Below are 24,602 nucleotides of genomic sequence, written 5' to 3'. Positions count from 1 at the left end.
TTATCCCTTATACCTTATACCAAACGACCCCATAATTTTGGTATAAGTTATCCCGCGATTTTATCCCATCAAAACATGGATAAACTCATTTCAAAATTAATGTCAGAATTAGTTGTCTGTTATCCTTGTACAGTTGTAACAAACCCTCAGTATATAGGTATATAATGTAACTTTCCATAAAGGGGGTTCCATTAGACTCGGTAAAGTATACAACAGTTAAACTCTTGATTATAGCAGGTAGATGTGCACTCATAACAAACAGAAATAAGTCAAAACCAACAGGAATAACAGTCATTAACAATATTGCCAAATTATAGGCAGTGAATTCAGCTTTAATGAATGAAGTGTTTTTAAGGAAACCGGAACAATAGAACAAAAATAGAATAGACTACCTTAACTAAAACAAACAGACAAAATCAATTCTTTGACACAAGAAACAAGTCTTTCAAACACCTATGTTGCTCGAACTCTTCAAAAATATTATCGAGCATGTATCAGATCCTCCAAAAGCCATGCATTTTTAGAGAATCTGACATGAGTCAGATATCATATTTGGAGTGTTCGAACATCATAGCAAGACACTTATTAACAGCTCAAGGTTTCCAAACAATGGTGGTCTCAGCAATCATGGAAGTGACAACGTATGGGTCCATGTTCGAAGCAGGCCTCCTGTCCTCAAAGTATCCCTTCCCCGCCTTCTCTGTATCTCTGCCTACACGAACGGAACAGCCGCGGTTGGCAACCCCCTGAGCAAACAACATAAAATGAGGCACTGGATACACGTAGCCAGATCGATAATTGTAAGTGAAATGTTATGTTTGACTCTCGAGATCAACATCGCACTAGACTTGTAAGTGAACACGAAATGAACAAAAGATTGATTGTAATCAAATAAAATTAGAGCATCATGTTTCAGGACAAAGTGGTTTGGCAAACATTGATTGCCAATATCGAGGAAAGTCTAAATATCAAAATCTTAAATTCCATAGCAACCAGCATTGCAGATGTTCATGGGCCAAAATGGAGGGAATTAAAAAACAGCTAGTAGAAAAAAATGATAGTTTACATACCCATTTGAACGATTTGATGTCAGCTGTTTCATGTTTTCCAGTGAGACGACGCTCATTGCCTTCACCATATGCAGCAATGTGCTCTTTGTGCCTCAGTCCAAGCTTCTCAATAGCTTTTTTGATGATTTCATAGCCTCCATCTGCCCTCATAGACTTGGTGCTGAAAGAAACATTCCACGTCAATATTCTCACGTAGACAAAGGGCGAGCCGAGAGAGAGCAGGGGAAGGGTAGTTTGATGAAAGATATAAGACCTTCTATCCAAACAAAATAACTACTTATTCATGAAATCAGTTTTAACACTTGATACTTATTAGCTATTTTTAATCATTTTATCCAGATGGGCTCATATTCTATAGAGGAATAAAAAGATCATTTGTCTACCTGTAGTTTGAGTGAGCACCAGCGCCATTCCAATCGCCCTGACAGTAAACGGGAAATAACATGACGTAAATGCAAAGCTTCACTCAAGAGAATAATCAGCATGTGGCAAGCAGTATTTAACTATCAGTGAGCAGATCAACCGACATTTGAACTAACAGTGAGAAGATATGTAGCATAAAGCTCACAGCAATAGGTTTCGGGTCAAATGAAACGACAACTCCAGCAGCCTCAGCAATCCGCTGTTAAACACCAATACGAATGAGCAAGTGTAACAATCAAACGCCACATTAGAGTTTAATTGAAGATAGAAATGGTAAAAAGTTCATAATAGCCAAGTATATACCTCGAGAATGTAACGGGCGACCCACACCTCATCACCTGCTGAGATACCTACAGCAGGCCCAACTTGGAATTCCCACTGCATAAATCACAGCATGTTTAACGAGTTTGAAATTTAAATTCTATAGTATATAATAAGATGATACTCCTAAATGCACCAACTCTATATCCTTAATTCGCCTCTGTCCTAAAAAGAATGTGGAATGGAAAAGGGGAAAAAGGCACTATACCTGTCCAGGCATCACTTCTCCATTGACGCCACTGATGTTAATCCCAGCGTAAAGACATGCCTTATAATGTGAGTCGACTATATCGCGTCCGAAAGCCTTGTCAGCCCCAGTTCCACAGTAGTAAGGTCCCTAAATGCAGTAACAAAATTCTTTAGAAAACTTTCACCTTTAGCATATTAAGGGGAACAGTAACAGAATTGTAAGTGGGGGAAGGCAGGGAAAGAGGTGTTAACACTTCACGTTATTGTTCTAAAATTCAAAACCCATAAAGTTGAAATCCCTCTGCGGAAGGCAAGGCCAGAAAAACAAGCATGTTCGAGCTTTGAATTTGGAAAAATGCTATTTAAAAAAGATTCCCAAACTCAAAACTTTCAAATCTTGAAAATCATCAAATTTCCACCAAACTCAGTAATATTATGATATGTAAAGACAATTTGATGATCAAGATACTAAATGTGGAAAAAAAATCCAAACTCAGTTTTTTCAAATCTTTCAAATAAATAACACGAGAGTTAATGCTCCAAAACACACCTAAAGTATCTTGGTTTTTCGAGTTTCATACCTCAACTATCAGTTGTTTCCTTTTCCCTTTTCCTACCTGAAATATTACCATCATGTAGGTAGGAAAAAGGAACAATTGATCATTGGGGTGTGTTTTGATAAATAGTTGGTGATGGTTCAGGAAGGAAAATCGCACACCTAATAGTCCCGGGTTGGAACGCAAAAAAAGGAATACTTTAGGTGTATTTTTGACCCTTCACTCATAACATACAACAACAACAACAACAACAACAACAAACCCAGTGTATTCCCACCTAGTGGGGTCTGGGGGGGTAAGATGTACGCAGTCCATACCTCTACCTCTGATGAAGTAGAAAGGCTGTTTCCGATAGACCCCCGGCTCAAGGCACGAGATACCACACAAACACATAGTAAAGCACAGAAGCAGATAACATAAATACGGCACCCATAAGTAATATAAAACAGAGGAAAGCAGAGGAAAGCACACAGATTCGTAGTAACTTGTCTAGTCTAACTAAGACACTTTAATTGAAATGGAGGGAGTATTAGTTATATATATTCAATTTATTTTTGTTTGGTATAATGGTTGATTTGAGATTAAATGGAGTAGTGAGGATTCATATAAGTGGCCGCAACTTGTTTGGGACTGAGGCATAATCATTGTTTGAATGATAAAGAGATGAAATACTAGTTTACATCCTCTGAGCTGATGCTTAAATCTGGTATTGTGGAGACTTTAGGTTTAGAATGTATTTAGTTCTAAGTGTTATCTTGTGCTTTAAAAATTCTAGTGGCTGTTCCATTACCCTGATTCATTTGGAAAGACGTAGGTCCTTTCTAAATATACATGTATGTGTTATATTTGGAAAGACGCATGTATTTGTTATATGCATGTATGTGTTATGTGGTTCAGCACTTTTGATCTCCTCACCTGCTACATATAGTTATAAAGAAACCTGAATAGGCAATTTTGGTCCTAGCTGGTGCATGATAAATCTTAGGTGTTTGCTTTCCAGCAAGAGTTAGGTTACTATATGTGTATCTTGTTTTCTCCAAATATATGATTTTGCCCTACTCTTATAATTTTACAATATGCCATGTCGGCCATTGGATCACATGATGTTAACTCAATCTCTCTTCATCTAGTTCAGTGGCTCCGGAGAGTGTAAGAATGTCTAAGAGCTTTAAGGTAGCAAATCTGGCTGTTGTGCGGTGCATTTGCTTGTTACATAATGCAGGAATTTTGAAAAGCAATTAAAAGTTCTAACTAATATATGTGATAGGATAGTCCTTTTAGCTTCTAAGGTATTAGGCATGACATGCTGTCCAAGATGTACATCTCTTGGAGAGAATGTCTTTTCCTAATAATCTGTAATATTCCTTTCCTCTTCAGTGAATTTATTTTCTATCTGAGAAAGACAGTGGAAGATATTACGTGACCTCCTGACACATTATACTACTTATTTCTTGAACCGTGTGAGAATTTACTGATAATATGAGATTTTATGAGGCAGAAATGAGGCTTTGTTAAATGTTATAATACTTATTTTCCACTATTGCAGAGACTCCTTCATATATGGAGGTGGGAATGCCTGCTTTGTCCCCTACAATGGTAATATCTTAGCGGCATTATTTCTAGGAATGATGAATTTTTCTGCTTGCCATTTCTTATTCTTTGGGGGAAGTTTTGACTGACATGTTTGTCACTGCAGACTCAAGGTAATATAGCAAAGTGGAGAAAGAAAGAGGGGGACAAGGTCAGTTGCTTTTCATGTCACTTGAAGTTAAAGTAGTACAATATCTTCACTTCTAGACAGAGAACCTACTAAAGTTTTAACCTCAACAACTGAAAGTTCTGTGTTATTACAATCGGTTGAATTCTAATTTCCTAACAGATTGAAGTGGGGGACATACTATGTGAGATAGAACTGATAAAGCAACGCTCGAGTTTGAAAGTCTTGAGGAAGGGTAAGCCTAAATTCCAATTGTGCTGTATTTGTTTAAAACTAAAGAGAGAGGATATTCTTTCTGATTTTCTTTTGACAAGGTAAGTAATGTTCTTTTCTGATGTTATTGATTTTCCTTAAATATTCTGTATGTTATTACTGTTCTTCCTGATTCTTTGCTGTTCATAAATGCCTGAATTACTCATGCTAATCATACGGTTAACTGATGCACTTCTCTAATGTATTTGGTTTTGTTGTTTTGGCATATCATTTGCAGTTACCTTGCAAAGATATTGGCCCCTGAAGGAACAAAAGATGTACCAGTGGGACAGACTATAGCAATTACGGTAATAAGAGTTCTCAGATATTTGTCCTACCACTTTTCCTCGCCATTTTCTACTTAGTAATTATCTATCTTCAGTAAAGCACCACAAAAATATAATTGAAATGATAATGCTGCATTTCTCTCTTTCTCTTCTTCTCTGGAGTTCTTTGCCTCAAAATGAAAAAAGGAGTCTGTTACATCAAAAAAAATTTTAATCGTTCTTTTTAGGATTTCTATTATTCGTTCTGTATGCATAAACAGTAGGAAACTTAAAAAATCTCATTTTGGGAAGTATGTATTCTCTCTGAAAAGATGTCAAAACAAAATATCTCCGAGTCTATGTTACTAAGCCCAAAAGTGTAAGAAATTTAAAGTATTAACAATTGTATACCTGAGGTCCAGGGAAACCTCCAAGAGGCCATCCGAGAGGCCAATTAACCTCTTTCTGCAGCAAAGTGTACTCTTGTTCAATACCATACCTAATCGGAAACTCAGACAATCAGGAAATTTCTAAACGAGTAGGCCTATAAAACCTTTTTATCGTTTAAAATCTAACTAAAGTTTTTTCGATACCATGGTTCTTCAGCAGCAACAGCAGGGTTGCTAAAAATCTTGGCAGCACTGTACCTCTTGTTTGTTGGAATGGGATCACCAGCTGGAGTGTAAGCATCACACATGACCTTAAGAAAACAAAAAACAATTAAAAACATGCACAAGCATTTACCAAATTCTAAGAAAACATCCAACTTTAGGTTCAGTAACAACAGTATCTACTAGGCTATGTTACTCATACTTGTCAAAATGCCGATGCCTGCATGTTGGATCCTCCAGATTAGTATATTCTCGAAGGATCAACACGGGTGCACCATCATTTTTGGAGAGTATGCGCAAGATAGAAAATAGGTACAACAACAAACCAACTCACCAAAATATTGTTGCCCCTCCTGAATGGATCCTTGAAAATGGCTTGAGGACTATTTGAAATTTCATTTAATATGGTCAGATGATTCTATTAAGAAATTAATGAAACTTCACAAAGTAGTTTTGCACAATAAAGAAAATCTTACTATAGGATCACTTCACTGTCTTCTCCAGGAGCTTGGCCAGTGCTAGACCCGTCATAGTTCCATTTCGGAAGCTTTGAAGGATCATTAACAGGACCCGAAAGAGTCTGTAAATTATAAAAACAAAAAGAATTTACCAAGTTAGCGATCTTCAAGCACTCGAAAAAAAGAAAAAAAATGTTGTTACTACGTGAAAGAATTACTAATAATTTAAACATGTAATACCCTGGCTTTGCTCCTGAGATCCGTGCCTGATCCGCCAATCCTGGTTAAAAAACAAGAATGACGTACTAAGTAAAGTGATCAAAATCATAACATAGATTAGGTAAAACGAGATCAATTGAGCTACATTGTCAAAGAAGGATTTAAGTTATATACAGGCAAATTTTTCCAGTTATCAATGATGCTTCTTATAAAAACTTAGTTGTTTCCTTGTGTAACTTAACCTGATGGTGTTAAAGTATCAGACATTGTCATTGTGTAGAACTTAAACTCATCAAAGAAATAAGTATCATGTAGATGTTGTTGTGATGCAAATAACTCCCTAGTGAAAGAAACTAAAAATGCCTACGCTATCCCACATTCAGTAGAAAATTATCAAAATATTAAAGCAAACATTTAGCAACAATACATGAACTTCTTTTCTAGACATATTTATTACAACTTTGCAGTCTTGTTAGTTGTTGCAAATGCGGACATTGGATTTTGGACCACAATTCTTTTTGCATATTGGGTTCTTGAAGAGTATTGGTATATTATAATTTAACTTTTTAACACAAACATAGGATTCGAGTAAGAGTTACTGGGTTCTACCATACTCCTAACCACCATTGGCTCTGCCGTGTCTTCCACGCACACGTTTGTCACTAACCATGATCAAGCAAAAAATGGTAAAGTCAATTTTTTTTTTTTAATTTGGTATAAACAAAGAGTATCTTGAGCCGGGGGTCTATCGGAAACAACCTGTCTATCTCACTTCGGAGGTAGTGGGATGGACTGTGTAAACTTATCATCCCAGATCCCAACTTGGTGGGAATATACTGGATGGTGGTTGTTGTTGTTTGTAAACAAAGAGTGCAAGTCAACTTTGCGAGTCAAGGGGAGCCTTGGAGCAACATTAATGCTATCTCCGTGTGACTTGTAGTTACAGGTTCGAGTTGTAAAATCAGCCATTAATATTTGCATCATGATAAGCTGCCTACATTACAACCCTTGGGGTAACCATGATTGACTCATACGCCATGATTAAGAAAAAGTCCTTTTTTTTTCTTTTCTAAGAAAAATTATTTAAAACATCATGAAATTACATATAAAAGAATCTAATGAATTGAATGATTGATCAAAATAAAACACTTCCAACAGCATACAAAAATACAGAAATAGCAGATCATAACAAACTGAAAAATCTGATCAAACAGATTAAACAATCAAACAAAACAATGAAAGAGAAACCTAACAATCAGAAAAAAAAAAAAAAAACATTTCGAGAATCATAAAAACCAAAATTAAATTTAAAGGGGATAAAAACATAGCTAAAAAGTCATTAAAAATACAGAAAAAAACTAACCATATGTATTCAGCAAGAATTTTCTCAGTGGATTCAGACAAATTGAGATTGAGGAGATCTGAAATCAGAGACATACTGAAAAATTCTCAAAAAAAACTCTTTTTTCTTTGTGAAAAATTAACTAATGCTTTGTGTATATGTAGAGGAAGTAGAGGAATGTCAAATTCATCGGCAACTGTTACGGAGTTTTCTTAGAATTTAATTTAACTAATTAAAAAGGAATATAATATGAGTGATTAACAATTTAAATTATTTATTACATCTTTTTTTTTTCAAATGGATGAGAAAAGTGAGATGGAATATTGGTTGTTCCATATAGTTAGGTAACTCGACGTTTCCCGGGCTAACTGAAATGCCTGTCAATTTTAAAGAGAAATTTTCGTAAATTGAACTACTCCCTCTGGTTTCAGTTTTTTAATTTTTCGGATCGAATTCAATTTGTAACTTTAAAATTTTGATTTTATGGTTTGGTTTTGGTTAAAAAAAAAAATAGTTAAACCGAAAAACTAAAATTTTATAAATAATATATATATATATATATATATATTTTATATTATATTATATTATATTATATTACAGGATCTCACTAGGCTAGGGTATGCCACTCAGCTTGCCAGACCATGTAACAATATCGGATTACGCCAAAGTCAGAAAACTGAACCAAAGCACCAACCGAAATATAAAAGAATTTCAAATAATTTAATGACTGTATGAAATCTTTTATCCAAACAATGGGTCTGTCAGAGATTTAATAACCTTATGTTAAACCCATGTGTCTAAAAGTTCTAATTGAGCAGAAGTCGCCCTTTTCGTATCAGTACAACGGGCTAAAGAGGCACAACTTACTAGACGTAGTCACGGAGACAAGGCTAACATAAGTGTATTGAACTCGACTGTACCATCATTTCGGAACCAAGTCAAGAAACTATAGAAAAATTTCTTTATATTTTGATAGAGTCTGGATCTTTCATAGTTAACTAGACCTTCAACATAGATATAAGAAGCCTTTTAGCCGAACATCTGGGCAAGGGTAGAAGTTGAATTAAATGCACACAAATAAAAAAGAAACATGTACCTTAACAATCGGAAGCAAGGCTAGAATAGTAGTAAATAGTAGCTTCTTATTTATTTAATCTTCAAATATATTACAAAGAGAGATGTAGAGAGAGGGGAGAGCTTATAGAAAGAGAAACAAAAGGAGAGAACTGAAGAGCTCCTGCCTCTCTAACAAGAATAAGGCGTCTATAAATAATAAGAAAGAGAATCTTGCATAGTAATGGATGGGTCCCTGTGGACAGTGATTTTACTATTATATAAGACTTTATTATAAAAAGTAGAGGGGCCTTATGTCGAGGTCAGATAGTCATATCTTGTCTTCGCCTTTCCATTTCTTGATGAATGCTTCAGCTTTTTCAATAATTTCTTCATTTTCTATCAGAATTTTTGGAGGTTGAGAATCTGTAACATCTTCAGTATTTGCTTCGGTAATGTTCATTGAGATATCTGAATTTTGCTCGATAGTTTAAAGTAATTTATCTCTTACTTCTGATAAATATTCTTCTATCATTTACATTTTATTTTCATCATGTGCAGATATTCTCCTAGAAACATAGTTAAGACTTTTTTCTTCAACTAAAATTGATTTCTTGGGAGTCTTTTCATATTCAGCAATTTTCTTGACTATTTTCTCCCTTTGATCATGACCATAGGTGAGTTTAGTATCTGGATCTTTTCGAAGCAATTTGTCCCAAAAATTACAATAGAATACTCGATATAAGGCAGGAATTTGTTGGGTGTCATAGCCTATTTCTATTGACCATCGATGGATCCAAGGGATAGAGAATTCTATGTAGAAATACATTTGATCAATAGTATCGATCTTACAAATATGTTCTGAAAGATATAATTCAGTTAAGAAAGGGGTGGATTTTTTCCATAAATGGTAAAAAGAGGAATATTTTGGAGGTAATATTTTGACTGTAGGTCCATGCTGAGTCCACCATTGAATAAACCAATTTGGAATAGGCTTTTCAAATACCTTAGCACAAATTTTTATAAACCAAGTGTGTTTGTGCTTATAATTATTATAATATAATACTTGAGAAAAGGTTTAATGTAATCCAAGTTGGTGAAATTTGCAAGTGTTTGTCCCATTGGCCCCATTGGCATGGATTTTTGAGTCATTGATGAAATACCACATTCTTCAATAGGAATAAGTTTTTTAATTACTATTTTGGAGTATCCATGTACTCTAGGGGTAGTTTCTCAGATGGGACTGTGATCAAAAGTTGCACTGAATGTTTGAACTAATATATGTTCATAATAAGTCCGAATTTTATATGATTCGCCAGTAAAATAAACGTTGGCATTGGGATAATTTCTAAGTATTCCCCATACTTCTTCAGAATTTTCTTGACCAGGAATATGTTAATTTTCAATATATAATATAAGTTCTCTAGCATCCAACTTTTCATTTGAAGGTTTATCTTCAGAATTTTCGTGAACTATAGATCCAAAAGAATCTGCAGTGTTTTGTTGATCCGATAGATAGGATTGTAGTTGTTTATATAACGGATGGTCTTCAGGAATATCTTCCAAATGTACGGAAGAGCCAATATTGAGAGATTTTGATGATGATGATTCATCTTGAAAATTTTTTGAATTAATTAAAGTCCTATTTCCTTGTTGTAATAGAGGAAATATAGAACTTGCAGAGCTATATGCAGAATTTCTTTGACCAAAATATGAAGAGTTTGTTCGTCCTCCTTGATATGAAGAGTTTTGACTTCTTCCACCCCTTCCTATTCCTTTGGCTATTTGCCAAGGAGGATCCATTCTGCATCAGAAATAAAGTCGAGTCTGTCAAATTCCTTCCATTCATCCACATACCAGTCCAAATATTCAGATATATCTTCATAGAGTGTATGTTTTGTAATAAAACTAGTAATGAATTTTTGTAGAATAAGCATATGCATATCAGCATTCAGAGGAGTTGCTTTTATGAAAGAGATTAGAAATTTGTGAGAGAAGAAATAAAGGAAGAGCTTCATTATTGAATTTTTTGGATGATCCTGCAAAGATTTAGTCACTTAAATCAATATCGAACCAATAGATATTATCGTCAATGAATTCATCGTGAGTAGAGATAAACTCTTCTTCAATTATTTTACGAACCAAAATTTCTAATATAAGATAATGAAGATCTTCATTTAAAGGAAGACATTTAATAATAGAGATAACTACCTTGTCAGAGAGATAGTAAGTATAAACATTCATTAATTTTTTAAATACTTTCTAGAGAGGAAATCGGGCAGAGAATTTTCACTTCTCTTTTTATACGAGATTTCAAAATTCAAAGGAGCTAACTGAGACTGCCATCTGGCAAAGATTAGTTTAGAAGCATCATGTTTGGAGTCTTTGGCTGTAATACCCCGGGAAATTTTTTGTTGAAATTTTGTGCGTAAACGTGTTGGATTCTATCTTCTAGAATGAATTATAAATTTTCCTTATGGAATGTCTTAGATTATGACCCACCATTGTGTAGAGTATTGAATAAGCTTTCCAACGATATGTGGATCATCCAAAACGGACACCCGAGCGACGAGTTATGAACATTCCGATCGAACCGTGAATAGTAGTGAACAGTAAGACGTGCAGGAAAAAGTACTGAGGCCTGGCGTATTTTTGCTTCAACTTTAAAAGATCATAACTCCTTTTACATAATGATCTGGGTGACCTACTATATATCAACGAAAAGATCTGCGAGTCCTCTTTCCAATGAAATTGGTTTTATCCATTTTGTCGATCTACTTCATCCTATCAAAAGTAAATTTTTGGGTCAACTTCAAATAATCATAACTCCTCGTACACAATGATCTGGGTGAGATAATATATATCAACGGAAATATATGAGAGTCTTCTTTCTAAAGAAATTGGTTTCATCCAATTTGGATATCGGAGTAAAACGTTATGGTTGATCTACTTCAGACTATCAAAACAGTCCACCAAAGGACAGATTCAAGAATTATTTAATTTTTAGGGGAATTTTGGTCATTTCCCTCACCCAAAATCCATCCAAACCCTATATTAAAGCCTATTAGAAGCATTATATGTTATATTTCATCAAATTCCCTCAAAAAGAAAACCCTAAGCTCCTACATCCAACTTCAAGAACCTCCAAAGTTCACCGTTAATTCTGCAAATTAATTCAAGATTCCAAGTTCCCAGTTTAAGAAATCCAAGAACCATCATTCAAAGGCACGATTAACATCTCAAAGTATCGATCTAAAGTTCATCATTCAAGGTATGTGGGGTTTTTCAACAAGAACTCTCTTTCGTTCTTGTGCCCAAAAGTAATTTTGTTTACAAAGGCATGATTTTTATTTGATTTTTATGAATTTGAAGTATGAACCCATATCTTATGATTATTATTATAAAATCTTGATATTTATGATTTTGAAAGATGAATTTACATGTGTGGAGATATAAAGCATGAATCTTGAACGATATTTATCATGATTTTGATATTTGAGTCGTGAATCCCCATTGGAAATTGTGTTTTTTTTTTTGAGAAAGTGTGTGTTATAAGCACGTTGATGTTGAATATTTGAGATATTTTGAATGATTTGACCTTTTGGTCTTAATGGAGTTGTTTTGAACTCGAGTGTGAAAGAAATTCACAACGTGGTTGATTTTAATAGATGGGAAGCATGATGGCTCCCGATGTATATTTATATATTACTGAAATTATTTTGTTGTGGATTGTCTTTGAAATGATTTGAGCTAAGTCCGGGAGAAATTTTTAGCACCGAGTGGGAGGTATAAAGCGACCTTACTTTCCTAGAACTACGTGCCCCTGTAGGAGTGAGCCTGAGGCTGATTTATATAGTGATCACTAGTTTGTGTAGATTTGATATCGATATTCCTACTCCGATGGCAAGGATAGGATGGCTCTCCCCAACGTGGGTTGTACGTTGGACTCCATGTAGCTCACATGGTTTATGTCGATTATAAGATCTCCCAGTGTGTGTGTGTTTCCTTGTGTCTATGGTGAATGGTGAAGTAATTTGAAAGTGGAATTGTGAAAGTTATTCTTTCGAAAGATTTAAATGATATTTACATTATGAGCATTGATATTCTTGATGAACTGAAAGTGATTGAAAAATTATATGATGACTCACATGTGTTATTGTACTTATTTCATCCTCTCATGATTACGATGATTTTCTTTGGGCTATGTGAGTCTTTCATACATCCTGCATATTTCTTATAAATATTTATGATGATGATGTTTATACAACTGCATACACCCTCATATACTCGGTTCCTATCTATGGTACTGACCCATATCTTTGGATGTGGGCTGCATTTTCTCGAAATGTAGGTTCAGGTGCTCAGTTCCAGGTTCGATAGTGATTCTTCGGGCATGCTGTTCTACATCCTCTATTTTGGTGAGTCCTCATGTTCCGAGGACGTGATGTCTGATGTTGGTTTCACAGAATCGTTTACATTTGATAACTGAGTATGAGTCAGTTGGGGCATGTCTCAATGGGTCGCTGGTTTTATTGATTTTCTTAGAGGCTTGTCAGACTAGTATAAATGTTGGGAGTTGACTAATAAGTCGTATTTTGTTATCTTTCTGAAATTCTTTTATTCTTGGATGATGATTACTCTGTTGATATTTGAGGGTTATTTATGAAAACCCCGTTGATTTGTGTTGAACTGAATGAAAATGGCTCAAAGGGTTAGCTTGGGGATACTCGTAGCCTCAAGTACCGTGTGACGCTCCGGGACCCATTTTTTGGGGCGTTACATTGGCAAACATATATTTAATGGATTGAGCATCAGTTCTGACTATGAATTTTTGGTCATACAAATCATCTTGAAATTTTAAAACACATTTTACAATAGTTAGCATTTCATGAGCTATAGTGGCGTATTTTTTCTGGCTTTCAGTCCATTTACCAGAATAAAATATAATTAAACATTCTGTTTTTGTATGGGGATTAACTTGTTTAAGTATTCCACCATACCCAATATTTGAAGCATCAGTTTCAACGATTTTTAACAAGTTAGGGTTTGCAAGAGATGTACAAAGAAGAATTTGAACTTGTTTTTTTAATCAATTTTACTAAATCAGTGTGGACTTGAGTCCAAGACATTTTGTAATCCTTTTTTAGTCTATCATACAAAGGAGCTAAATCTCTAGACAGATTTTCATAAAAAGGAGAAATATAATTAAGACTACCAAGGAACCTTTGCAACTATTTTTTATTAGTAATAATATCAAAGAATTTTTTAGCAAATTCTAGAGCTCTTTGTATATGCTCAATAGAACCTTGAGAAATATTATATCCTAAAAATCTAATATTTGTCTGGAATAAGCTTATTTTTGGTTTGGAGATTACCAAGACATTTTGTATAATTATTTGTTTAAACATATGCAGATGTTTAAAATGAGTTTCAAGGGTTTTTGAAAATACTAAAATATCATCAATATAGACAATGATAAAATCCATATAGGGATTGAAAATGTCATTCATAATTTTTTAAAATTCAGAAGGAGCATTTTTTAAACCGAATGGCATAACATTTCATTCATACTGTCCAAAGGGGACATTAAAAGCAGTTCTATAAGTATGTTCTTTATCAATTTGAATTTGCCAATAACCAGATTTTAAATCAAATTTGGAGAATATATTAGCATCATATAATCTAGAAAGTAAGTCTTTTTTATTCGGTATAGGATATCTGATCCATTTCAAAACTTTATTCAGAGGTTTATAGTTTATGACTAGTCGACGCATACCTCATTCCTTTTTAGCAGCATTATTGACATAAAAAGCAGTACAGGATCAAGGGGACTTTGAAGGTTTTATAAGACCCTTTTGCAAAAGACTATCAATCTCTGTTTTAAAGAATTCTACTAACTCTGTATTCATTTGACAGGGTCAAGATTTTGTGAGAATTTTTTCTTCACTGAAATCATTTTCATAAGGAAGAGAAACAATTCGCTTCTTTTGGTTCCAGAAAGCATTTGAATGATCCGCACAAATATCAACAATCAAACAACAACAACAACAAACCTAGTGAATTCCCACATAGTGAGGTCTGGGAAAGGTAAGATATACGCAGTCCATACCTCTACCTCTAAAGAAGTAGAAAGGCTGTTTCCGATAGTAGAAAGTCTATTTCCGATAGAACCCCGGCTTGAGATACGAAATACTACACAAATACATAGTAAAGCATGGAACAAGATGGCATAACATAAATACGACACCCACAAGTAATAGAAAACAGTGAAAAGTAAACAGATTCGTAATAAAGCATGAAACAAGGTATCATAACAAGAATAATACCCCCACCAAGTAATTCCCTACACTAGCGACCCAAACTGACCCTAGCCTTCTGCCCTAATTCACGTCCTCCAGATCTTCCTATCTAGGGTCATGTCCTCAGTGACAAATATCAACAATCAATTGATTAGAAATTATTTTTATTTTTTCTTGGACCTTTACTGATTTTAAAGTATCAGAAATATTAATAATCATTAGTTCTAATTGTAAAAAATTGATTTGCTTTTGCTTCATACTAATAAGAGCATTTATATCTATTGTTACATGATCAGTAACAAAAGGATAAGAGATTTGTTTATTTTTATAAGTAGCCTTAAAACCATTCGCATCAATATATGTATAAGGATACATAGCATTTATAAAAGGTGTTCCTAAAATAATAGGAGGATATAACTGGTTTTTTTACCAAAAAGAAGAAATATGGAATGCAGACTTTATTTCGACATATATGAGTATTTGGCAATTTATAGTTAATGTCAAGACTATGACCAGATGCAGACTTAATTATGTGAGTAGTTTTTTTTAAAATATCTGGTTGGAATTAAACCTTCTTGAATGCAGCTGACATCAGCACCACTATCAATCATAGCAATATTAGTGATAGAAAATTCCTTATTTATCAGAATAGTGCAATTTATATACCATTTATGAGAAGTAACTAGTTGCATCATTCCCAAGAAATAATCCCTTTTTAAATCTTCTTTTGGACTAAGTTTATCTATTTCAGAATCTTCAGAGTTTTCAAAATTCTTTTCTTTTCCTTTTGAAGTAAATGAAATAATATTTTCAGGAATGTCAGGAATCTTTTCTTTAATTTCAAAATCCTATGATCGGAGATCATCTGATTTTATTTTAAAGAAACAATTTCTTTCTTTAATTTTTCAACTTCGATTTTTAAATCATCAAATATAGTATCTCTACCCAGAGTTTGACTCAACGCAAGACGTCGATTAACCTCAGCTAAAGAATACGACATATGATAATTATCATAAGAATTATCTTTAGAAATACAAGAAGTATTAGTAGAAGTTTTTTGAGTAGCAAAATTAATGATTTTTTCACGAAGTTTTTCATCAATAACTTCTTTCAGCAATTCAAGAACATTATCAACAATAAGAGTTTGAATATTTAAATCAAGATCTTCAAATTGTGCTTGAAGTTTATACATCATTTCATCACAATTACAAATATCATTATCACAATCATTGCATTTATTAACCTGATCGGGTTCACTATCAGAATTAGGTACTTCAAAATCATTTTCAGATATAGAATCAGATTCAAAACCAGAGGTATATAATAAATTATAAAATTGGTCATGCACTTCTTCAGAAAGTCCTAAGGACTTGAGTTTTTGTAACTTGCAGTTTGAAGCTATATGACCATATTAGTTGCACCTATAACACTTGATTTTTGCTAATTCTCTTTTTGATCTGTTTTTCGTAAATCTGGTAGACTTACGATAGGATTTTCTATTTTCACGTTCTTCTTTGGTTCTATGCCTAGATCGTTTATTTCTATAGGATTTATCAGGTTTAGAATATCTTTGGGTTTTTCTCGCTAATGGTTTATCCGTACCAAATTGTTCACAAAAATCTCCTAATTGGAATTTTTTTGTGAGTTTGTCGAGCTTAATCTGTCTGTCTAATTTTAAATCATTACAAAGGGCTAAGACTTCTTGAGTACATGCTACAATAAGTTGACCATAAGTTTTTTTTGAATATTGAACCTCACCATAAGATCCTCTAAGTGATTTTCTAGCTCTTTCAGCAAATAAAGGTGGAAGACCATCAATGAATTTAGCTTTCCAATGGTCATACTTTCTTTTGGGTAAATCCATAACCCTACTAAGAAAGGTGTCTTTATACCATCTAAATTCTCCTAAATGTTTGAATTTTAAACCATTAAGAAGAGTTCTAATGTTTTCATACTGATTGGTAAATCTACCTCCAAAATGTTCAATAATTGTAAGCATAAGGGTATAGACAACATCTGGTCGTCCTGCCTAAAGTGGTCATCCTAAATTGTCTTTTCCAGGTTTATCATTAGTGGCATTAAAAATAGCCTTGCGTTTATCATCGTCTAGGAAATTATCCCACCAGCCTTGAAGTTGGCCAGTAAAGCACGCAACAATTATTTTACAAATTGTTGGGTCAGTATGATTGGCCCGATTTTTTGCTGATGCAATAGTTGTGGCAATATTAGAATACATGGGCATACGGTGGATAAGAATAGAGATTTGTCGATCTGATAATCCATTAATATTCCATTCATAAATAGCTTCTCCACTACAAGAAGTATTTGTTTGATTCTAATCCCTTTCCTGTATCAAAACATCTTGAGGAGTTGGACATGGATAATATGCAGTAGACATACAGGGAATGTCAGCATATATTTTCCCTGGTTGTTTTTTAATCATACCTTTGAGCTTATTTAGCTCGGAAGAAATAGTGTCTCCTACGTTTTGAGTAGATTCGATATTATCAGAAAAATTAGACTCGAGTTTTTGCACAAAATCATCAGAAACATTAAGAGGTTGAATGTTTAAACGAGAGAATTTTTTATCTAAGAGTTTTTCTAATTGGTCTAATTGAGAAAAATTTTCAAATCCTTCTATTTCAAGAGGTCTTTGGATAGAAGGTTTAGATAAAATATATCCTTCTTCTTCTTTGGTTTCGGAAGTAGAAGGAATGTTAGAGGAATCCATCTGCGTGCTAAGTTTTTTAGCTAACTCAATTAAATCTTCAAGTTTTTTATCAAGAGATGAAATATGTTCTCCCAAAACTTTAACATAAAGACTCAAATAATTATTTTGGGCCATAAGGTTATTTATTTCAGAAACAGTGATTTTTCCAATATCTTCATTTATAAATTTTTGAAAAGCAGAAAAAGTCATTCTAATATTATGAGGTAATAGAAAGGAAGACTGAGGAGGATACATAGCTTGAGTAATTGTACCATCAGAACTTTGATAAGATCTTTCAATTATTTTTATATAGGACGGCAAATATGCAGACATAACCCATGGCACAAAAAAGATAATTTTATTATGTAAGACACATATTTCATAGAATTCTTCGGAAATATTTCGTAATTCATCAGGACTATAAGTTTCAAAAAACCATGTCCTAAAGGTTTTCCATTTTTCACAAAAAATTCTTTTTGAATATATTTTCTTGCCTGAGAACCAGGACTAAAATCAATAAGTTGTGTCATCATAATTAAACAAAATTAATATCAAAATCCATCTCAGATGGGGTAGGATTTTCATTATCAAAATCTTGAACTATATTAGTTTTACAGTTGATTTTAATCTTTTCTACATCTTTAGGTATAACATACGAATCTGCAGAATTAATAGTATGCAAAGATGCAGCTCGATTCCTAGCTGGACCATAATAAGGTTCTATAGGAGAAATATGATGTATAGAAGGAAGTCTTCTTGGAAGAGAAAAAGAATTTCTATAGACTGGAGAATTATTATCAAATTGTAGACAAATTCGCCCATCAGAGTTTTGAGTTACATGAGTTATCTCTGAATTAGTCACATTCTCTACCAATTGTTTTGGAGAAGTGATTGAGTTTAAAATCCATGTTTTTGGAAAATCAATTTCATCCCATCGAATAGGTCTTCAGGTAGTAACCTTGGATTTTATAAAGTTGGTTTCAAAAAGCATAGTGCAATCAGAAATATCATTAATTAATTTACATCGAGGATTTAAGGTTGATAATAAATGATAATATATACGGTAAGATAATCCTATAAGCTCAGATCCAGGCGCATAATCATAACCATGAGTTTTCACATTTAAGGTTAAAGCATGAAGAATATTTATATCAGTCAAAGATAATTGCAAATTTGGCTGAGTATTAAAATATATAGGACCATAGGCAAGAGTAAAGTTAATAGATCCCATTAAAGATTTTCTAAACTTTAAATTTCTAGCATCACGTAAAGCTGCTAAAAATGTTTCAGGGAGTCCCTTTAGCGTTAAAGGTCTAAAGGCAATTTGTACTAGACCAATATGCATTTAATTATAATTACGTTTAAAAATATCAATATCATGCTTATTTAGGAGTTGAATAGTCTGTTCATCAGCATTTAAAGCAAGAGATTGCTTAGTTATTTTAATAATTTGTTTATGTTTTATTTTATCAAAAAATCCGTATTCATATAAGGTTTTTAATTCAACTTTTGGAATCGTCCATTTATTTAATAAATCCATATCTTGATGTAAATCTACGTTTTCGAGTTTTGTACTCTTAGTACTAACTTCACCCATATCCATGATTATAAAAGCCTTATTTCTATGCTAAAAACTTTACCACACTTAACATATTTACTATGAAAGTTCCTAGGCATTGATACCATTGACAAGATCTCACTAGGCTGAGGTATGCCACTCAGCCTGCCAGACCATGTAACAATATAGGATTATCTCACTGCGAACGTTTATTTTACTAGTGAATCATATAAAACCCGGACTTATTATGAACATATATTAGTCCAAACATTCAGTGTGACTTTTGATCACAGTCCCCTCGGAGAAACTATCCCCGGAGTACATAGATACTCCAAAATAGTAATTAATAACTTATTCCTATTGAAGAATAGGGTATTTTATCAATGACTCAAAAATCCATGCCAATGGGGCCAATGGGGCCAATGGGATAAACACTTGCAAATTTCACCTACTGGGATAACATTAAAGTCTTTTCTCAAGTATTATATTATAAGAATTATAAGCACAAACACACTTGGTTTATAAAAATTTGTGCTAAGGTATTTGAAAAGCCTATTCCAAATTGGTTTATTCAATGGTGGACTCAGCATGAACCCACAGTCAAAATATTACCTCCAGAATATTCCTCTCTTTACCATTTATGACAAAAATCCTCCCTTTTCTTAACTGAATTATATCTTTCAGAACATATTTGTTAGATCGATACTATTGATCAAATGTATGTCTACATAGAATTCTCTATCCCTTGGATCCATCGATAGTCAGTAGAAATAGGTTATGACACCCAACAAATTCCTGCATTATATCAAGTATTCTATTGTAATTTTTGGGACAAATTGCTTCGAAAAGATCCAGATACTAAACTCACCTATGGTCATGATCAAAGGGAGGAAATAGTAAAAAAAATTGTTGAATATGAAAAGACTCCCAAGAAATCATTTTGGTTGAAGAAAAAAGTCTTAACTATGTTTATAGAAGAATATCTGCACATGATGGAAATAAAATGCAAATGATAGAAGAATATATATTAGAAGTAAGAGATAAATTACTTCAAACTGTCGAACAAATTTTAGATATCTCAATGAACAGTATCGAAGCAAATACTGAAGATGTTACAGATTCTCAACCTCCAAAAATTCTAATAGAAAATGAAGAAATGATTGAAAAAGCTGAAGCATTCATCAAGAAATGGAAAGGAAAAGACAAGATATGACTATCTGAACTCGACGTAAGGACCCTTTACTTTTTATAATAAAGTCTTATGTAATAGTAAAATCACTGTGCACAGGGACCCATCCATTACTGTGCAAGATTCTCTTTCTTATTATTTATTAATGGCTCATTCTTGTAAGAGAGGCAGGAGTTCTTCAATTCTCTCCTTTTGTTTCTCTTTTTATAAGCTCTCCCCTCACTCTACATCTCTCTTTGTAACATATTTGAAGATTAAATAAATAAGAAGCTACTATTTACTACTATTCCAACCTTGCTTTCGGCTATTAAGGTACATATTTCTTTCTTATTTGTGCGCATTTAATTCAAATTCTACCCTTGCCCAGCCATGACTATGTCCGGCTAAAAGGCTTCTTATATCTATGTTGAAGGTCTAACTTCGCTTACATATTAACTATGAAAGATCCAGACTCTATCAAAATATAAAGAAATTTTTCTATAGTTTCTTGACTTGGTTCCGAAATGTTGGTGTAGTCGAGTTTAATACACTTATGTTAGCCTTGTCTCTATGACTACGTCTAGTAAGTTGTGCTTCTTTAGCCCGTTGTCCTGATATGAAAAGGGCGATTTCTGTACAATTAGAACTTCTAGACACATGGGTTTAACATAAGGTTATTAAATCTCTGACAGGCCCCTTGTTTGGATAAAAGATTCCATACAGTCATTAGACTATTTGAAATTCTTATATATTTTTGTTGGTGCTTTGATTCGGTTTTTCAACTTTGGCGTAATCCAATATTGTTACATGGTCTGACAGGCTGAGTGGCATACCCCAGCCTAGTGAGATCTTGTCAATAGTATCAGAGCCTAGGAACTTTCATAGTAAATATGTTAAGTGTGGTGAAGTTTTCAGCAGAGATATAAGACTTTTATAATCATGGCTATGGGTGAAGTTAGTACTAAGAGTATAAAACTCGAAGAGGTAGATTTACCTCAAGATATGGATTTATTAAATAAATGGATGATTCCAAAAGTTGAATTAAAAACCATATATGAATACGAATTTTTTGATAAAATAAAACATAAACAAATTATTAAAACAACCGAGCAATCTCGTGCTTTAAATGCTGATGAACAAACTATTCAACTCCTAAATAAGCATGATATTGATATTTTAAAACGTAATTATAATTATATGCATATTGGTCTAGTACAAATTGCCTTTAGACCTTTAACGCTAAAGGGACTCCCTGAAATATTTTGAGCTGCTTTACGTGATGCTAGAAATTTAAATTTTAGAAAATCTTTAATGGGATCTATTGACTCTACTCTTGCCTATGGTCCTGTATATTTTAATACTCAGCCAAATTTGTAATTATCTCTGACTGATGTAAATATTCTTCATGCTTTAATCTTAAATGTGAAAACTCATGGTTATGATTATGCTCCTGGATCTGAGCTTATAGGATTATCAACCTTAAATCCTCGATGTAAATTAATTGATGATACTTCTGATTGCAATATGCTTTTTGAAACCAACTTTAAAAAATCCAGGGTTACTATCCGAAGACCTATTCGATGGGATGAAATTGATTTCCCAAAAACATGGATTTTAAACTTAGTCACTTCTCCAAAACAATTGGCGAAGGATGTGACTAATTCAGAGTTAACTCATGTAACTCAAAACTCTGATGGATGAATTTATCTACAATTTGATAATAGTTCTCCAGTCTATAGAAATTCCTTTTCTCTACCAAAAAGACTTCCTTCTATACATCATATTTCTCTTATAGAACCTAATTATGTCCAGCTAGGAATCGAGCTGCATCTTTGGATACTATTAATTCTGCAGATTCGCATATTATGCCTAAAGGTGTAGAAAAGATTAAAATCAACTCTAAAACTAATATATGTTCATAATAAGTCCGGGTTTTATATGATTTGCCAGTAAAATAAACGTTGGCAGTGAGATAATTTCTAAGTATTCGCCATGCTTCTTCAGAATTTTCTTGACCAGGAATATGTTAATTTTCAATATATAATATAAGTTCTCTAGCATCCAACTTTTCATTTGAAGGTTTATCTTCAGAATTTTCTTGAACTATAGATCCAAAAGAATCTGCAGTTTTTTGTTGATCCGATAGATAGGATTACAGTTGTTTATATAATGGATGGTCTTCAGGAATATCTTCCAAATGTACGGAAGAGCCAATATTCAGAGTTTTTGATGATGATGATTCCTCTTGAAGAATTTTTGAATTAATTAAAGTACTATTTCCTTGTTGTAATACAGGAAAATTAGAACTTGCAGAGCTATATGCAGAATTTCTTCGATCAAAATATGAAGGGTTTGTTCGTCCTCCTTGATATGAAGAGTTTTGACTTCTTCCACCCCTTCCTCTTTCTTTGGCTATTTGCCAAAGATGATCCATTCTGCATCAGAAATAACGTCGAGTCTGTCAAATTCCTTCCATTCATCCACATACCAAAGAAGAAGAAGGAATGTTAGAGGAATCCATCTGCGTGCTAAGTTTTTTAACTAACTCAATTAATTCGTCAAAGTTTTTTATCAAGAGATGAAATATGTTCTCCCAAAACTTTAACATAAAGACTCAAATAATTATTTTGGGCGATAAGGTTATTTATTTCAGAAACAGTGATTTTTTCAATATCTTCATTTACAAATTTTTGAAAAGCAGAAAAAGTTATTCCAGTATTATTAGGTAATATAAAGAAAGACTGAGAAGGATATACAACTTGAGTAATTGTACCATCAGAACTTTGATAAGATCTTTCAATTATTTTTATATAGGACAACAAATATGCAGACATAAACCATGGCACAAAAAAGATAATTTTATTATGTAAGACACATATTTCATAGAATTCTTCAGAAATATTTCGTAATTCATCAAGACTATAATTTTCAAAAAACCATGTCCTAAAGGTTTTTCATTTTTCACAAAAAAATTCTTTTTGAATATATTTTCTTGCCTGAGAACCAAGACTAAAATCAATAATTTGTGTCATCATATTAAATAAAATTAATATCAAAATCCATCTCAGATGGGGTAGAATTTTCAAAATCTTGAACTATATTAGTTTTAGAGTTGATTTTAATCTTTTCTACACCTTTACGTGTAACATGCGAATCTGCAGAATTAATAGTATGCAAAGATGCAGCTTGATTCCTAGATGGACCATAATCAGGTTCTATAGGAGAAATATGATGTATAGAAGGAAGTCTTCTTGGAAGAGAAAAAGAATTTCTATAGACTGGAGAATTATTATCAAATTGTAGACAAATTTGTCCATCAGAGTTTTGAGTTACATGAGTTAACTCTGAAATAGTCACATCCTTCGCCAATTGTTTTGGAGAAGTGACTGAGTTTAAAATCCATGTTTTTGGGAAATCAATTTCATCCCATTGAATAGGTCTTCAGGTAGTAACCCTGGATTTTATAAAGTTGGTTTCAATAAGCATAGTGCAATTAGAAGTATCATCAATTAATTTACATTGAGGATTTAAGGTTGATAATAAACGATAATATATGCGGTAAGATAATCCTATAAGCTCAGATCAAGGCGCATAATCATAACCATGATTTTTCACATTTAAGGTTAAAGCATGAAGAATATTTACCTCAGCCAGAGATAATTGCAAATTTGGCTAAGTATTAAAATATACAAGACCATAGGCAAGAGTAGATTCAATATATCCCATTAAAGATTTTCTAAAATTTAAATTTCTAGCATCACATAAAGCAGCTAAAAATGTTTCAGGGAGTCCCTTTAGTGTTAAAGGTCTAAAGGCAATTTGTACTAGACCAATATGCATATAATTATAATTACATTTAAAAATATCAATATCATGCTTATTTAGGAGTTGAATAGTCCGTTCATCAGCATTTAAAGAAAGAGATTGCTCAGTTGTTTTAATAATTTGTTTATGTTTTATTTTATCAAAAAATTCGTATTCATATATGGTTTTTAATTCAACTTTTGGAATCGTCCATTTATTTAATAAATCCATATCTTGAGGTAAATCTACCTCTTCGAGTTTTGTACTCTTAGTACTAACTTCACCCATATCCATGATTATAAAAGCCTTATATCTATGCTGAAAACTTCACCACACTTAACATATTTACTATGAAAGTTCCTAGGCTTTGATACCATTGAAAGGATCTCACTAGGCTAGGGTATGCCACTCAGCCTGCCAGACCATGTAACAATATTGGATTACGCCAAAGTCAAAAAACTGAACCAAAGTACCAACCGAAATATAAAAGAATTTCAAATAGTTTAATGACTGTATGGAATCTTTTATCCAAACAAGGGACCTGTCAGATATTTAATAACCTTATGTTAAACCCATGTGTCTAGA

General features: G+C 33.1%; 1 protein-coding gene and 1 long non-coding RNA gene across 4 annotated transcripts; one reads left to right on the top strand and one right to left on the bottom strand.

Annotated features, from left to right (window-relative positions):
• Positions 1-265: 265 nt before the first annotated feature.
• Positions 266-7,800, bottom strand: LOC107870965 (glutamine synthetase). Of its 3 annotated transcripts, XM_016717693.2 has the most exons (12): positions 7,447-7,800; positions 6,105-6,144; positions 5,883-5,986; positions 5,741-5,789; positions 5,389-5,495; positions 5,207-5,294; positions 2,023-2,151; positions 1,797-1,871; positions 1,639-1,692; positions 1,454-1,491; positions 1,071-1,230; positions 266-746 (listed from the first exon to the last, which is right to left on the bottom strand). In XM_016717693.2, the coding sequence occupies exons 1-12, from the start codon at positions 7,518-7,520 to the stop codon at positions 594-596; spliced, it is 1,071 nt and encodes a 356-aa protein (XP_016573179.1). In that variant the 5' UTR covers positions 7,521-7,800; the 3' UTR covers positions 266-593. The 3 variants fall into 3 exon arrangements, with proteins under 3 accessions (XP_016573179.1, XP_016573180.1, XP_047269234.1); XM_016717694.2 differs by lacking the exon at positions 1,071-1,230 and having other exon boundaries at positions 626-686; positions 7,447-7,745; XM_047413278.1 differs by lacking the exon at positions 266-746 and having other exon boundaries at positions 1,077-1,230; positions 1,598-1,692; positions 7,447-7,746.
• On the top strand, positions 3,025-4,846 carry LOC107870968. Its single transcript, XR_001674563.2, has 4 exons — positions 3,025-4,156; positions 4,257-4,301; positions 4,440-4,512; positions 4,768-4,846. It is a non-coding gene; the product is annotated as an uncharacterized LOC107870968 (long non-coding RNA).
• Positions 7,801-24,602: the final 16,802 nt, after the last annotated feature.

The sequence above is a fragment of the Capsicum annuum genome, chromosome 5 (assembly GCF_002878395.1).
Source record: "Capsicum annuum cultivar UCD-10X-F1 chromosome 5, UCD10Xv1.1, whole genome shotgun sequence".
Taxonomy (NCBI): domain Eukaryota; kingdom Viridiplantae; phylum Streptophyta; class Magnoliopsida; order Solanales; family Solanaceae; genus Capsicum; species Capsicum annuum.
Note: the sequence above shows the minus strand (reverse complement) of the source record. Positions and strands in the feature narration are given on the sequence as shown.